The sequence below is a fragment of the Brachypodium distachyon genome, chromosome 3 (genome assembly GCF_000005505.3).
Source record: "Brachypodium distachyon strain Bd21 chromosome 3, Brachypodium_distachyon_v3.0, whole genome shotgun sequence".
In the NCBI taxonomy this organism is placed as follows: Eukaryota; Viridiplantae; Streptophyta; class Magnoliopsida; order Poales; family Poaceae; genus Brachypodium; species Brachypodium distachyon.
The window spans coordinates 2,946,446-2,962,653 of record NC_016133.3 but is presented as its reverse complement, the minus strand read 5'-3'; the positions used below and the strand labels follow the sequence as shown (position 1 = coordinate 2,962,653).

The window sequence follows — 16,208 nt, the reverse complement described above, 5'->3', positions numbered from 1 at the left end:
CAGCCACTTGCCAGATCTCTACATCCTCCAGGACTCCAGGTGGTAGGAGCGTCAGAATAACATCATCTGAAATTTATTAATTTACAACAGAAACATACCCAAAAGAAAAGAAATGCACTTCTACCAAAAAAAAGAATGAGTAAATATCATAAAACCCCTAATTTCTGACGAACTATAACATAGAATTCCACCTTTTGGAGTTTTTATCACTTACCCTGTATTCTTGGACAAAACTGTATCGCAAAACCCGTAATCCCGCTGTCAACACAACTATCAACGTTACTGACATTGGGACCCACCTGTCGGCCTCAGACACAAAAACTGGCTTATCTAGTTCGGTCCGGTTCGGTTTTCTCCCATTTTTCTGCCGGTTCAGGTGGGTTCGGGCCTGCTCTGTTCTTCCTTCTGTCCTGCACCCTCGCTCACGCCACGCGGACTCCTGCGGCTCGTCGTTGTGTGGTGCTCGACCAGGTTGGCGCCGGCGGAGAGTCGTCCCATGAGCAGAGGACAACAGTAGCAGAGGAGGAGGAGGAACAGCAGCTGCTGTACCGCGTGCCGGTCTTTGACCCCGCCTTCAGCGGTTGACAATTGTTACACCGTGCAGGTCTCCATGACCTCGTCAGGCTATGGCAGGAAAGATGCCATGGGTGGCAACGACAACGCCTTCATGGTGGTTCATGCTCTTCGCCTGGGTGTGCCCGCCGCTGGCCCGCGTCTTGCTAGAGCTAGAGATTCGGTGGGTGCGGGCCAGCGATCCTCCTGAGGACGGAGCTAGTGCACCTTTTGGGCCACTGCTCTTCTTCCACCTCACGCTCTGCATCGGCGGCGGACGCTACGGGCAGCCCAGCCCTCTGTCCATCGACTTGCCTCGCAGCGAGGAGCTCCCCGATTGCTTTGCCGGTTTCGGGCCGACAAACGTGGAACTGAAGGAGTTCCGGGCCAACAGACGAGAGAAAACCGAACCAGACCAAACTAGCTAAACCACTTTTCGTGTGTGAGGCCGACAGGTGGGCCCCAGTGTCAGTAACGCTGTTACCTATGTTGACAGCGAGATTACGGGTTTTGCAATACAATTTTGTCCAAGAATACGGGTTAAGTGATTAAAAACCGAAAAGGTGTAGCTCTCTGATAAAATTCGTCAGAAATTAGGAGTTTTGTGATACTTACTAAAAAGAAAAGAAAAAAAGAAATACACTTCTTTATATATAGCCCGATTTCGTTCTGTCTATCCTTCTGCTACTGCAAGTCCTCAAACGCTACGCAACTCGGTCTACTTGAACTCCCAATCCCATGGGTCCGGGGTGATGCGCCAGTGGTATACATCAATACTCGTATACACCAGGCAAACCCTGCAAGATAACAGGGCACCAGGTCCATTAAGCTATAAATAAACTTGTCATTGTTGCCCTCTGAATGTTCCTTGGCTAGACCATCCATGCTGTACCCAGTCAGGGCACAGAATATCTCTGTTTGGTAGCTCAGTTTTTTCTCGGTATTTTGAGAATACTACAGTTTTTAGATATACTCTAGTTTTATAAGCGTTTGGTTTCGTCAAAAAAAAAAAGAAACCTGCAAGCTGCATGTCATATCACTAAGATTTGGAAACAAAGGTCTACCAGGAATTTGGTTTTAGTCAAGCGAGTCGGTCTTAGCAAGGCGACCTGCTCTGTACTTGTAAGAACTCCAACAAGGGGCACTACTGTTTAATACAGTAGAAGAAACCAGCCAAAGAATGAACATCTATTTTCATCCTAGTTTCATAAGAACACCATGCAGCCACTCAAGCTTTCATATGTGACCAGAAAATTACACATACCTTCCCTCGTCCTTGCTCTTGTGCTGCTCATCGGCTTGCCCTCTACCACCAGATCCTGCAACCAGCAGGAGAAGACCTCCCTTTTCCAGTTCCTCGCCGAGCTCACACAGGATGGTGATCTCGCCACGTCCTGGCACAACAACAAGGACTGTTGCACATGGGAAGGGATCACCTGTAACATGGATGGGAGGGTTACGGCAGTCTCGCTGGCTTCCAGGAGTCTTCAGGGCCACATTTCACCTTTTCTTGGTAACCTCACCGAATTACTGCACATCAACCTGTCAAACAATCTGCTGTCTGGTGGACTGCCGAAGGAGCTGGTGTCTTCTGGCAGCATAATCGTCATCGACATCAGCTTTAACCGCCTGGATGGAGAACTGCAGTTATCCTCTTCCACCGCTTACCAGCCACTGAAGGTACTGAACATCTCCAGCAATTTGTTTACAGGGCAGTTTCCATCCTCCTCCACATGGGAGGTGCTGAAAAACCTGGTTGCACTCAATGCTAGCAACAATAGCTTCACTGGGCAGCTACCAACTCATTTCTGTACCAGCTCGCCGTCCTTGGCTATTCTTGAACTCAGTTACAACCAATTCAGTGGGAACATTCCCCCTGGACTTGGTCGTTGCTCTATGTTAAGAGTGCTCAAGATTGGTCATAACAGCCTCAGCGGGACTCTTCCAGGCGAACTCTTCGATGCTACCTCGCTGGAGTTACTCTCTTTTCCCAGGAACGATTTACAAGGGACACTGGAAGGCCAAAATTTTGTCAAACTCAGTAACCTAGCTGCCCTTGATCTGGGAGAGAACAACTTCAGTGGCAAGATTCCAGAGTCTATAGGCAACCTGAGGAGATTAAAAGAACTCTATTTGAATGATAACAACATGTATGGGGAGCTACCGTCAACTCTGACCAACTGCACAGATCTCATAATCATCGGACTCAAGTGCAACAATTTCAGTGGAGAACTCGCCAAGGTCAATTTCTCCAACCTAGCCAAATTGAAAACTTTAGATCTCATGCAGAACAGGTTCAGTGGAAAAATTCCAGAAAGCATTTACTCATGCAGCAATCTAAATGCACTGCGACTATCTTCAAATAACTTCCATGGACAGTTAGCAAAAGGACTAGACAAACTGAAGTCCCTCTCCTTCCTGTCAATTGGTAAAAACAGTCTCACAAATATAACAAATGCACTTCAGATTCTTAGAAGCTCCAAGAACCTCACTACAATTCTTATTGGGCACAACTTCATCCATGAGCCCATGCCAGAGGATGACATAATTGATGGTTTTGAGAATCTTCGGGTTCTTGCCATAAATGATTGCTCATTATCTGGACAAATACCTCAGTGGTTATCAAAGCTCAAATATTTGGGGATATTATTTCTACACAACAATCGATTAGCTGGACCAATACCTGACTGGATCAGTAGCCTAAATTCCCTTTTCTATATAGACATATCAAACAACAGCCTTACAGGAGAAATCCCAGCAGCCTTAATGCAGATGCCAATGCTAAAATCAGGCAAAACGGCACCAGAGGTCTTTGAGTTGCCGGTTTATTACAAGGGCCTACAACTACAATACCTTACGCCCGGTGCTTTTCCTAAAGTGCTGAATTTAGGCATGAATAACTTCACTGGTGTGATCCCTGAGGAGATCGGCCAATTACAGGCACTCCTTTCGCTCAATTTAAGCTCCAACAAATTATCTGGCGAGATCCCACAATCGATTTGTACCCTCATGAGCCTACAGGTGCTTGACTTGTCCAACAATCATCTCAACGGTACAATTCCAGACGCACTGAATAATCTACACTTCCTTTCTAAATTCAACATCTCTAATAATGACCTAGAAGGCCATATTCCAACGAGGGGGCAGCTTGGCACATTTCCAGAATCTAGCTTTGATGGAAACCCAAAATTGTGTGGCCCTATGGTTGAAAACCATTGCGGTTCAGCAGAAGCACGTCCAGTCTCCATTGTCTCCACAAAACAAAGTGGCAGTAAGGTCATCTTTGCAATCACCTTTGGTGTTTTCTTTGGACTAGGAGTGCTATATGATCAGATAGTCTTGTCCAGATATTTTGGCTAAACCTACTTCAGTTGGAGTGGGACATAATATTGTGCCCTGCCTTGTAGTATGCAACAGAGGCTGAGGCTAGCAGCAAACATCTACTCCCTCCGTCTGGAAATAAGTGACTTGGATTTGAATCTATACAAATCCAAGTCACTTATTTCCAGACGGAGGGAGTACAATCTTTCTAATTGTCACTTATCATCATTCCAAACCATGATGTGATCTCACTTCAGCAAAACTCAGTCTCTCTGGAAGCAGTGTTTTATCAACAACATTCGGTCTTGACTCCCATTTCCAGACACTAGAATTGGAAGGAATTGAAACGGTGGACCAACTGCCAGATAGGTAGAAAGTAGAAACAATCTGGAACTATGTAATCTGAAAATGATTGGAAGGCGAGGAACTTCAGTGATATGAAAAATGATTTTTGGAGAATGTGCGGTTATTTGTTAACATTTATGTGGAATAGCGAAATTGTTATGGACACCAATGCACAGCCATGGTTTCACTGCGTGTAACTTGTAATTTAGCATGATAACATGCACATTGATATTTTAGAGCTGTACCAAATAACAAACAGAGTTGGCAACCACAGGCCTCTGGGTGTTGCCGTTGTGCAAATTTAAGTAGCAAGCGTTCAGGGTAACATATCTTTCTTTCGTTCAGGTTGGACCCAGTGTGGAAAACCAGTCATTGATTCACCGGAAAGGCTGCCGTGCCAATAATTAAGGGTATGCCGAGTGAATGAACCTTGTACTCCGTTCCATAATTCTTGTCGAAATATTACATGTATCTAGACACTTTTTAGGAATAGATACATCCATTTTTAAGCAAATTTGAGACAAGAATTATGGAACGGAGGGAGTAGTTTATATCATGAAATGAATATTCCATACTTAAGAGGGCAGTATGCTAAAAATATACCAATATGCCATAGGCTTAAGATCTAACAATGCTACGGAGTATTATTAATAGCCGGAACATCCCCATGGTACATAAATAGACAATACATGATGCTAGACAACTATCTGGACTACTGAGCACAAAGCGTGAGGTTATGCTACATCCTACATTAGACAAAGAGGCCGATCCCTCAATCTACACGGAGTAAACAAATTGCTGACTGAGCTACACTTCATATGAAGAAAAAAAGAATCGCAAACTAAGCTACCATCCATTTCTATCGCATCTATATACGCGGTAAAACATTTACCTCCGGGCCGCAGAGCGCCGCGCCGGATCATGCGCGCTACACCAGACGACGGGTCGCCATTCCCGAGCTCGCTGTTCAATTCCGGCCGGGTACGGGAGCGGAGATTTCACTAGGGTTCAAGCACGAGCCCGGCCCCGTGTCGGGAGTGGGGACTGGGAGATGAAGACGAGAGATAACGGAGCAGGGTGCTTTGCTCGCGTCGCGTGCCGGGCTCTCGAGGGAGAGGAGGAGGCGAGGGGGCACCGGCGAGCGGCGGAGCAGCACGGCCGGCCGGCCGGAATCTGCGATATGGGCTTGGACGTGCGGAACTAGCTTCTTTGCAGGCCGGTCGTTTCCAGCAGGCTGAGAAGTTGGGCTCGGCCTTTTTCGGATGGGACGGAGCTGAAAGCAGATAATAATACATTTAACTGGGCCTTGAAAATTCAGCCCAGCTTCAACAAGAAAGAAGGGTCCGCCATTTCATTTGGGCAGGGTTTCAACTTGAAGAACGTCTTGAAGTAAAAAACCCTTCAAGAACGTCTTGACTTATCCCAAAGTATAAAGCTGCAGATCATGATCATGTCTATTCACAGTGTGCCGTATTCATAAGGCTGCAGAATACCAGCCACTGGCTGTATCTCTCAATCAGTATTACCGGCCACATGTATAGTGACAATACTACTAGTAACATCTACTCATGCATACAATCTTACAGTTGTAAAAAAGAACATGCGCTTCCGATTCTTGGAAGCTCCAAGAACCTCACTACCATTCTTTGTTGGGGGTAACTTCGGGCATTATCCCCATCATCACTTTTCAGAATTTTAGTTCCTTGCCATTAGTATTTGCTTATTGTCCGGAAAAATACCTCAGTGGTTAACAGAGCTCGAGGATTTAATGATTTACCGATGATATTATTTTTACACGACAATCGACTAACTGGACCAATACATGACTGGATCAGCAACCTAAATTTCCTATTCTATGTAAACAAATACAGTAGCAACCAACATGCATTGGTCTATTCTAACACCGAAGTGAACAGTCAGCACATCCTTTCTGGATTCTGCATTCCAAAAATGTTCAGAATATCTGACAATGACTTGCATAGGAGGGGCTATTCCAACTGTCTGCACAGCTTAGCACATCCCTGGCTTCTATTCCAACTTTGAAGGAAACCCAAAATTGTGTGGCCATATGCAGAAGCAGATCCGGTCTCCATTTGTGTCCACAAAACAGTGTTGCAGGACCCTTTCTAAACCAACCAGAAGAAACCTTCAAGGCTGGAACATTTGACTTTTGTCAACCACGTGGTCGGACAACGTAGAAAAGAAGAAAAATGAAAATTTTGACTTTTGAGTAACCCCCCGGACGAACGAGAGTGGAATGCAATCTGCAACGTAAAATTTCAGTATTTACTTTTGAGTAGCAGACATGCCGGTGCTCAGACGCAATGCATGAGTGGACGCAAATGGCAAATACTCCCTTTTTTTTGTCTGTTCTTGCGAGCAAGCCCCTTGCTGTTTATCCTCAATGAACAAGCATTATTGGCCACCTGTATAATTAATCAGCATGACAAATTGACAATTTCTCTCCGTCCCATATCAAGTGATTTTCTATTACATGTATCTAGACGTCTTTTAAGCATAGATACATCCATATTTGGACAAATTTAAGTCACTTAATATGGGACGGAAGGAGTATATGTACTCCTACAGCAACTGGAAAGAAATTAGGTTGCATCAAAACGACATCACCGAAAAATTCAAACGAAACTACTCAACTAAACTGCAAAGTCACTATGCTCAGCTGACTTCGTTCTACAACAAGCATCACAATCAGACTGCCACCGCCGCCAGTCCTTCCACGCCATGCGGTTTAATTTAATCATAATGGGGCATTTCTTTCTCGTGCTCTTTCTTCATTAGAGCATTGAGACATGACTTCAGGCACAGTTTTAAAGCATATGGTCTTCAAGCTAGTTTCATCACAACATCATGCAGCCACTCCATGTCCCATACAGCAAGCATATCGAAAAAATTCACATGCCTTACCATGGCCTTGCTCTTGTGCTGCTGGTCACCTTGGTTCATCCCACCAGTTCCTGCACACAGCAGGAGAAGGGCTCCCTTCTTCAGTTCCTAGCGGGGCTCTCACAGGACGGTGGCCTTGCCATGGCGTGGCGGAGCAACACGGACTGCTGCACATGGGAAGGGATCACCTGCAACCAAGATAGGAGGGTCACTGGTATTTCGCTGGCGTCTCGAGGCTTCGAGGGCTCCATCTCGCCGTTCCTTGGCAACCTCACCAGCCTGTTGCGCATCAATCTGTCCCGCAACTCGCTGTCCGGTGGCTTGCCGTTGGAATTGGTGTCGTCCAGAAGCATCGTTATCCTTGATGTCAGTTTTAACTACCTGACAGGAGGCCTGAGTGAGCTGCCTACTTCAACCCCAGCGCGGCCTCTGCAGGTACTGAACATCTAAAGCAACCTGTTTACAGGAAGGTTTCCATTTACTGCATGGGAGGTTATGAAGAGTCTGGTAGCGCTAAATGCTAGCAACAACAGTTTTACTGGGCAGATACCGACTGCTTCCTGTCTTAGCGCGCCATCATTTGCTGTCCTTGAACTCAGTTACAACCAACTCAGTGGAAGCATCCCTCTCGGGCTCAGTAATTGCTCCAAGCTGACATTGCTTAGTGCTGGCCACAACGAACTCAGTGGAACTCTTCCAGATGAGCTCTTTGATGCTACCTCGTTAGAGCACCTCTCGTTACCTAACAACCGTTTAGAAGGATCACTGGATGGCATTATCAAACTCACAAATCTGGTCACCCTTGATCTTCGAGGGAATGGGCTCAACGGCAACATTCCAGATTCTATAGGTGAGCTCAAGAGACTTGAGGAGCTTTATTTGGACCACAACAACATGTCAGGGGAGCTGCCATCAGGTCTGGGCAACTGCACAAATCTCATGACAATTGACCTCAAGAGCAACTACTTCAGTGGAGAACTTAAGGTCAACTTCTCAAACCTGCCCAATCTTACAAAAATAGATCTTGTGTACAATAACTTTACTGGTACTATTCCAGAAAGTATATACTCCTGTAGCAGGCTGACTGCACTACGGCTATCTGAGAATAATTTCCATGGGCAGTTGTCAGAAAAAATAGGCAATCTGAAGTCTCTCTCATTCCTATCACTTGTTAAAAACTCTCTTACAAATGTCACAAGAACACTTCAGATCCTTGGGAGCTCCAGGAGCCTCACCACCCTTCTTATTGGGTTCAACTTCATGCATGAGACCATGCCAGATGATGACAGTATTGATGGTTTTGAGAATCTTCAGGTTCTTGCAATGAATGATTGTTCATTGTCTGGAAAAATACCTCATTGGTTATCAAAGCTCACAAATTTGAGGATGTTATTTTTACTCAACAATCAACTCACTGAACCAATACCTGACTGGATAAGCAGCCTAGGCTTCCTCTTTTCTCTAGACTTATCAAACAACAGCCTTACAGGGGTAATTCCATCAGCCTTAATGGAGATGCCAATGCTAAAATCAGACAAGACTGCACCAATGGTCTTCGAGCTTCCTGTTTATAATAAGATTCCAACGCTTCCGTATTTTAGACCTGGCGCTTTCCCGAAAGTGCTGAATTTAGGCATCAATAACCTCACTGGTGTGAACCCCAAGGAATTCGGTCAGTTGCAAGCACTCCAGTCACTCAATTTAAGCTCCAATAAATTATCTGGAGAGATCCCACAACCGTTATGCACCCTCACAAACCTGCAGGTTCTTGACTTGTCAAACAATCATCTCACTGGGGCAATTCCAGCCGCACTGAATAATCTGCACTTCCTGTCTAAATTCAACATTGCTAATAATGACTTAGAAGGACCTATTCCAACTGCTGGCCAGCTTAGCACATTCCTGGATTCTAGCTTTGGTGGAAACCCAAAACTGTGCGGTCATATGCTTGTAAACCATTGCAGATCAGCAGTAGCAGACCAAATCTCCATTATCTCCACAAATCTATGTGGCAGTGAGGTCTTCTTCGCGATCGCCTTCGGTGTTTTCTTTGGAGTAGGAGTGCTATATGATCAGATAGTCTTAGCCAGATATTTTGGCTAAACACTTCTAACTGTTATCAACTTATCATCACCCGAAACCATGATGTGATCTCAAGTGGTTCTCCATTCAGCAAGATCAACATCCCTAGTAAACCTGGTATCTTGAGTTTCGGTGTGTACTCCGCATTCCAAAAGGTCCAGTTCGGAAGGGATTGAGGCGATTTGACCAATCAGTGAAGTCGAAAAAACCTGGAACAATGTAAACTGGAAATTATTAGTGAATTAGCAATGCCAACAGTGTGTAATCAGATATGCTTTTTTCAATAGAATGGGTAACTACTTGTTCAGTATTTACTTTGATACACATGCAAAGGGTGTTTATCCAGGAGTGGATACATAACATGCAAAATCGCCATGGATACCATATAACCATGAGCAATCTGCAGTTTAGCACACTAGTATCATGCAGTTGAGATTTTAGAGCTCCACCAGCAACCTGAGGTATTTAAACAATTTAGCAAGGCTAAAGCTCGAGAACTAAAGTTACCATCTAACTCAAATACAGTACTACAATCCAGGATCACAATTATCTAGCAAACAAAATCCGCTTAGGAAAAACATAAAACATCCACAAATTTAACAATAGAGATGCTAGATGTTGGAGCGGTAGTACAACATTGCACAAAATAAGGAACTGCTCCGTGATTTCTGCAATAGCTCACCATCCTTAACTGTGCTTGACCACTCTTTCAACAAGTTCAGTGGTAACCTTCCCCCAGGGATTGGTGATTGCTCCATGCTGAGAGTGCTCAGGGCCACCTATAACAATCTCAGTGAAACACTCCCAGATGAACTCTTCAATGCTACCTCGTTGGGGTACCTATCATTTCCTAACAATGATTTTGATGGAGTTCTTGATGGTGCACACATAATCAACCTAAGAAGTCTCGTAACCCTTGATCTTGGAGGGAACAACTTCAGTGGCAAAATTCCGGATTCTATAGGCCAGCTCAAGAGACTGGAGGAGTTCCATTTGGAATACAACATGACAGGTGAGCTGCCATCTGCTCTGAGCAACACAAATCTGATAACAATTGACCTCAAGAAAAACAATTCATTGATAACTATTGATGGTTTTGTGAATCTTCAGGTTTTGGACATGAAAGGTTGCGAATTGACCGGAAAAATACCCCTATGGATATCAAGGGTCACAAAATTGGAGATGTTTTTGTTAAATATCAACCAACTCAGTGGACCAATTCCAGGATGGCAGGATGGATCTACTCCCTAAGCAGTCTATTATATATGGATGTGTCAAACAACAGTCGTAAAGGAGAAATCCCGTTAACCTTGATGGAGATGCCAATGCTAAAATCAACTGAGACTGAGCATGCAACTCATTTGGACCCTAGGGTCTTTGAGCTGCCTCTTTATAATGGTCCATCACTTCAATACCGTGTGATTACATCTTTCCTTACAGTGTTAAATCTAAGCAAGAATAACTTCACAGGTGTGATTCCCCCACAGATTGGTCAGTTGAAAGGGCTTGTTGTACTCGATTTCAGCTTCAACAAGTTATCTGGACAGATGCCACAATCGATTTTCAACCTCACAAACTTGCAGGTGCTAGACTTGTCCAACAACAATCTGACAGGTGGTATCCTCTCCCAGCTGCATTGAATAGCCTGCACTTCCTTTCAGCATTCAACATTTCAAACAATGCCCTAGAAGGGCCTATTCCATCTGGAGGCCAGTTTGATACATTTCAGAATTCTAGTTTCGATGGGAATCCAAAGCTGTGTGGTTCTATGCTCACTCACAAATGTAGTTCAACAGAAGCATATCCAGCCTCCACTCTGTCAAGAAAAGAAATTGACTGCAAGACGGCCTTCGTGATTGCCTTCAGTGCGTTCTTTGGTGTAGGGGTGTTGTACGATTAGCTAGTTTTATCAAGGTATTTTGTCTAGACCTTCATTTTTAGATGTTGGTCCATGAAAACCTCATTCAGATTAGGCTGCTACTCAGGTGGCAACATGTCCAGTGAATAAGCTTCTCCTCTAGGTGTGAGGCATAATGCGGTTCACAAAAATATTGTAGGGTGAAGAGTGATTCCATTTCGGGGAGATGTAAAAGTATGTCACAGTGTGAGACGATTTAAACTGATGCACTGTAAACATGCTAAAAACTCATTCGTTTCGGATCCCCAAGTACTGATCAACGACGACGCTAATATGAAATCGCGAGCCCCATTGTGTTTCCCCCGGCAAGTTTATATTCTCAGGTCAGGACGTACCTCGAGGGAGCGCGTCGACGGCGCTGTTTCCCTAGCCCCGGCATCCATCGATTCGCCGGCACGGGTAGCACAGCACACCCCGAGATCCCGCCGCTGCGCCTGGTCACGGTGAATTGAATCCCCCGCCCCCGCGGGTAGATCCACGATCCCCTTCATAGCCTCCGGCCAGTCGGGCCACCGGACGAGGAGGGGGGCACGGCCGCACGGGGCACCTGTGCGTCGGGCCGCTGCCCGCCGGCGTACCGGGCCGCCGCGTGCGGGGAGTGGCTCCGTTTTGCTTCGTCCGATCGGAGCTGGAGTGCTGGGCTGAGGATCGGAAGTGGGCCGGGCTGCGAGGTAGACAAGACTCTGTGTTGGCCCGTGCGACATGCATGGACATTTGGGCCGAAAGGTTTCGCTCAAAAAACATTTGGGCCGAAAGGCATAGTTTTAACTAACGGGGAAAAGAAAGGTACTCCGTACTCGCTTATACTCCGTACTTCAACACAACCAATGGACAGAAATTACTCTAAAAAAAAACAATGGACAGAAAAAGATTAAACTGATGACAAAAAAGAACAATTAACTTATACTTCAACAATTTAGGCTTGTCTTGTTAGACTATAACTGGGATGAAGATTCTTCAAAAAAGCGAGATGAATAGTCATATTAAAGTTTAGAAGAATAAAGCTCCCCATTCCTCTCCCTCAAGAAGAAAAACAGTCCAATCAAAGTGGGATACCGGGATAAACCAACAAAAAGAAAATGATACCATGATGGGATACAAAGAAAATGACACCAAGATGCTCGTCTATGATACTGTACTACTGGACAACTAAGAACATAGTTGAGAGCATTAGGAGGGCAATAGTTGAGAGCATTAGCAGGGCAAAACATGCATCTTTCATGACAGTAACCCTTGCCATTTTCTGCAAAGCATGCATATCTTTCGTGACAACAACAACTTCAAAGGAAACCAGCGCAACTGGATCGACTATTAAAGAGCATGAAAACAACGTCATCCGAAAATTAAACCAGATCATCTAAGAGAATAGACACATGAAGCTATGAAAACAGCCTGTCGCTTTCCATCACAGAAAACACAAGAGAGCACATAAGTTCAGCCAGCAGCACTAGAAACAAAAGTTGGCAACCACACACGTCTGGCCGGGCTCGAATCTCTCGAACACTCCTTTACACCAGAATCCCAAAGTTTCCAATAGCATTCCCACACAAGGTACGCCAATGCCTTTGAGCTGCCGAACCCCTTCATCCTTCGTCTCATCATCTCCCATCCTTTTGCAAAAGATCATCTTTATGCAGGCCCAAGATCCAGTCCACGTCCGTAGGCCGTAGCCACACTGTGCAGCTGCAGCCATCAGGAGATTCGTGGGCCGCGGTTGATCCTTAGCGGCCAAGAAGTCCAAGTTTATCCTTAGGAAGTGTACTGGAAGTTAGGTAGGAAAATATCCCTAAGTTAGGAACCATTATTTTTCTTTTTATCTGTATTATACTCTCTCCGATCCATAAAAAATTGTCGTTTACTTAGTACTTCCTCCGTTTCATAATTCTTGTCGAAATATTACATGTATCTAAACATTTTTTAAGAATAGATACATCCATTTTTTTTGACAAATTTAAGACAAGAATTATGGAACGGAGGGAGTACAAAATTTGTGCCAACTTTAGAAAATGGACGATATTTTTTATGGATCGGAGGAAGTAAATGGTCTCTCGGCCACTCATTTCAAAACCAGGGGCAGAGGCAGCACCCAGGCCAGCACGGGCCCTGACCCCCCTAAAATTTGAAATTTTTAGTTAAGCCTTTTCATAACCTTTGCAATAGTTTCAGTATTTATGCTTCGGCCTCCCAATAAATCATTTCTTCTCTTCTGGCTCTTCCTATGCTTTTTTTTTCTGCCTCTGCCCCCGTCCAAACCGTTAGATCGAAATTAACGGTTTACATTACAGACTTGATTTATAGGTCCTTCTTACCGCGCCCAAATTGCACCATTCAGATTTCAGACTTGATCTCGAGTACGGCCTCCGCTTGTCCTCTTTTACGGTATGTAGTGAGCGAACGGACAGGTCGGTCTTCCTCTTCCCGTATGCACCTATAACCTATTGCGAGCAATCTGAGGCTGGCTGAACCGTCCACTGTAGTAGTCGCCTTTCTTCCCCCTGAAACTCTCGCTGCCACCGCGTAATACGGGCAGTAAACTCGGTTACAACGACTTGGATTCTTGGAGGCTCTTGCTTCAGAGTGTCAGGTCAGTTCGGATAGCATGTGTGAGTGCTTCTAAGAGCATCTCCAATGTATTTTATATGTAACTTGGTATGTAATGGCCACAACATCAACCAAAACTGTTGCATAAAACTACTCTAATAGCTTGTATTTACGTTCCTAGTAGTCCGTATCATATGTTTTATACTCCGTATTATAATTTTATCTTTGCTTGCGTGCAACCCTTGTACTACTGTATAAGTTTTCCTTTTTTCAAAAAAATATTGTTTCAAGTTTAAGCAACAATGAAGGATCTTTCTGCTAAGTATTACTCCTTCCGTTTCATAATTATTTTCTCAAATTTGCCAAAAAATGGATGTATCTATACCTAAAAAACGTTTACGTACATGTAGACAAAAATTATGAAACGGAGGGATTACTTTTTTTGTGCGGAGATACTAATTATTACCTTTCCACGTACTCTCCCGTCCCATATTAAGTGACTAAACTTTGTCCAAATATGAATGTATTTATGTCTAAAAAACGTCCAGATACATGTAATAGAAAGTCAATTGATACTTGATACGAGACAGTGAGTGAATTTTGTTTTTTTTGGGAGTAGAATTTTTTTAATGCGGACAAGCACCGCAACGATGACATGCTACTAGTATCAGAGATGCCCTAAGTTAATTAGTGCACGTGGCACAAGTAATTAACTAGTGCTAGAAAGCGGGCAGGAACACGCACGCGTCAAAAATACATGCCGTCCCATCCGTGATATTGTAACACGTACGGATTTACGGCGTATATTTTAGATTTTCTCTCTTCACTCACCCGATGAGTTGGAGGACTCGGGTTTGTGTGCTTGCCTTTTTTTAGTCAGTGAGTGTAGGCCAAAAAAAAGAAGAATGGAATTGGAAGATAATGATGTTCAGTGAGCAGTCAGGTCAGGATAGACGTAGGATCTAGATTGAAAGTGATGTCTATATTGAGATGATGAGATCATATATAGAACGGGTAGCCCGACAGTATTATTATTATTATTATTATTATTATTAAACTAATTATAAACTCTTAATCCGAAGCAGTACTATGTTACTAGATCGTGCAGTACACAGCACAATTCATGCTCCGTATGTATATATCTTGGGACAATTGAACATGACAAAAGCATATATATATATATATATATATATATATATGCATATATATGCATATATAGATCATCAGATATTTAGATCACATGACGGCACAGGCGTTGACATTCTCGTCGTTGAACATGTTCATGTACTGGACCTCTGGGGCGGAGGGATCCGCCATGGCCTGGGGCGCGCTGCGGATGAAGCCCGCGGGGGCCTTCTTGTCGTAGGCGCCGCCGACGTAAGGGTACGTGGCGAGCGAGTAGGGCACGTAGGGCCACATCTCCGCCGACTTCCCCGTGCTGCTCTTCACCCGCTCCAGCACCTTCCGCGGCTCAACGTACCCCGTCACCGTCAGCTTGCTCATCTTCGGGGTCACCGCCACCGACGTCACGCCTTCAGATTTTTGCAAAAAATCATCAATTTAGGCAAAAGATTTCTTACAAAAGAAGAAGTTAATTAAGGTTGCTAGCTACATATTGTTCGTTCCCTTGTTTGTTTGGGATGTTTATGCGTGTTACCTCGGATGGATTTGGCAGCGCTCTTCACCCTCCGCTCGCAGCCCTCGCAGTCCATCTTTATCTTGATGTTCACCGTCTGCGCATCAAGGTTAACTAATGTTAACTCCAGTACTTAATCATGTGTACAACAGCTCAACCAGAACGGCAAAAAGGCATATCAGTTGATCTCTTCACATGATCACAAGTTTGAAACAGCACTAGCTACTAGATGTTTCCAAGAAAACGAATTGAGTGTGGAATTCCAGAAAGCTCACCTGAAGTGGCCGCTTCTTCCGGAGCTTGAGGGCTTCCTTGGTCTCCGTCATACTGCACAGATGAGAAAGGTGATCCAAGGCGCCCATGGTCTCTGAAACAGCTTCAATTTGCTTCCAACAAGAAGCAGGATCAATCAAGAGTTCTTGTGCCTGCCTGTTTGTTTGGCTGTTTGTACTACTTCGGTGTGCAAGGCCAATTTTTCTTGGGGTACAGGGCTTTGGATGAACGATGAAAAGGTGATATATATAAAGAGGCAGGCAGAATAAACAAAGGCAAAAACCAAAAGGGAGAGAGTATCTAGCCCAGCCCCGGTGGCTCGTTTTGTATGGTCAGGTTGGATGCAATCATGCAAGTCAGTCCATGTAAGGTGCTTCTAGGCTAACACACACGGAGCGAGCGACCGATTAAACCACTGAGCTTTCGGATTAAATGAGTTGAGTTGTCACACGATGGACCAACATGCCCGCCTTCTCAGGCCAGCTCTTTAATTCCATAGGCTGGTCGGTCGACTAAATGAGTGAGTTGTCTGCAAACCTCCGGTCCTGTGGGCGCTGTGGCCACTGCCTGCTTGACTGGTTGGAGCAGCTGATTGGCCACCGGGTCTCCCTGCCTGGCACATATAGAGACAGTAAG

General features: G+C 44.7%; 2 protein-coding genes, 2 long non-coding RNA genes and 2 pseudogenes across 4 annotated transcripts; 4 read left to right on the top strand and 2 right to left on the bottom strand.

Annotated features, from left to right (window-relative positions):
• Positions 1–1,636: 1,636 nt before the first annotated feature.
• Positions 1,637–4,470, top strand: LOC100825532 (receptor like protein 3). Its single transcript, XM_014900611.2, has one exon. It carries the CDS (start codon positions 1,771–1,773, stop codon positions 3,910–3,912), a length of 2,142 nt encoding a protein of 713 aa, XP_014756097.1. The 5' UTR covers positions 1,637–1,770; the 3' UTR covers positions 3,913–4,470.
• A 1,447-nt stretch (positions 4,471–5,917) lies between these two features.
• Positions 5,918–11,770, bottom strand: LOC112271724. The gene is made up of 2 exons (XR_002965013.1): positions 11,458–11,770; positions 5,918–6,644 (listed from the first exon to the last, which is right to left on the bottom strand). It is a non-coding gene; the product is annotated as an uncharacterized LOC112271724 (long non-coding RNA).
• On the top strand, positions 6,992–9,300 carry LOC104583934 (annotated as a pseudogene).
• On the top strand, positions 9,678–11,401 carry LOC112268570 (annotated as a pseudogene).
• An 806-nt stretch (positions 11,771–12,576) lies between the features above and the next one.
• Positions 12,577–13,966, top strand: LOC112271725. The gene is made up of 2 exons (XR_002965014.1): positions 12,577–12,673; positions 12,745–13,966. It is a non-coding gene; the product is annotated as an uncharacterized LOC112271725 (long non-coding RNA).
• Positions 13,967–14,694: 728 nt separating this feature from the next.
• Positions 14,695–15,922, bottom strand: LOC100821225 (heavy metal-associated isoprenylated plant protein 20). Its single transcript, XM_003574947.4, has 3 exons — positions 15,575–15,922; positions 15,321–15,396; positions 14,695–15,195 (listed from the first exon to the last, which is right to left on the bottom strand). The coding sequence occupies exons 1-3, from the start codon at positions 15,659–15,661 to the stop codon at positions 14,900–14,902; spliced, it is 459 nt and encodes a 152-aa protein (XP_003574995.1). The 5' UTR covers positions 15,662–15,922; the 3' UTR covers positions 14,695–14,899.
• Between the last annotated feature and the right edge of the window lie 286 nt (positions 15,923–16,208).

What these genes read in the sequence shown, in the direction of transcription:
- LOC100825532 (XM_014900611.2), top strand. Translation starts at nt 1,771, where the DNA reads ATGCAGCCACTCAAGCTTTCATATGTGACCAGAAAATTACACATACCT.
- LOC100821225 (XM_003574947.4), bottom strand. Translation starts at nt 15,661, where the DNA reads ATGGGCGCCTTGGATCACCTTTCTCATCTGTGCAGTATGACGGAGACC. An exon ending in GGAAGAAGCGGCCACTTCAG is followed by an intron (nt 15,397 to 15,574) that starts GTGAGCTTTCTG and finishes CTTGATGCGCAG; the next exon opens with ACGGTGAACATCAAGATAAA. An exon ending in CGCTGCCAAATCCATCCGAG is followed by an intron (nt 15,196 to 15,320) that starts GTAACACGCATA and finishes AAAAATCTGAAG; the next exon opens with GCGTGACGTCGGTGGCGGTG.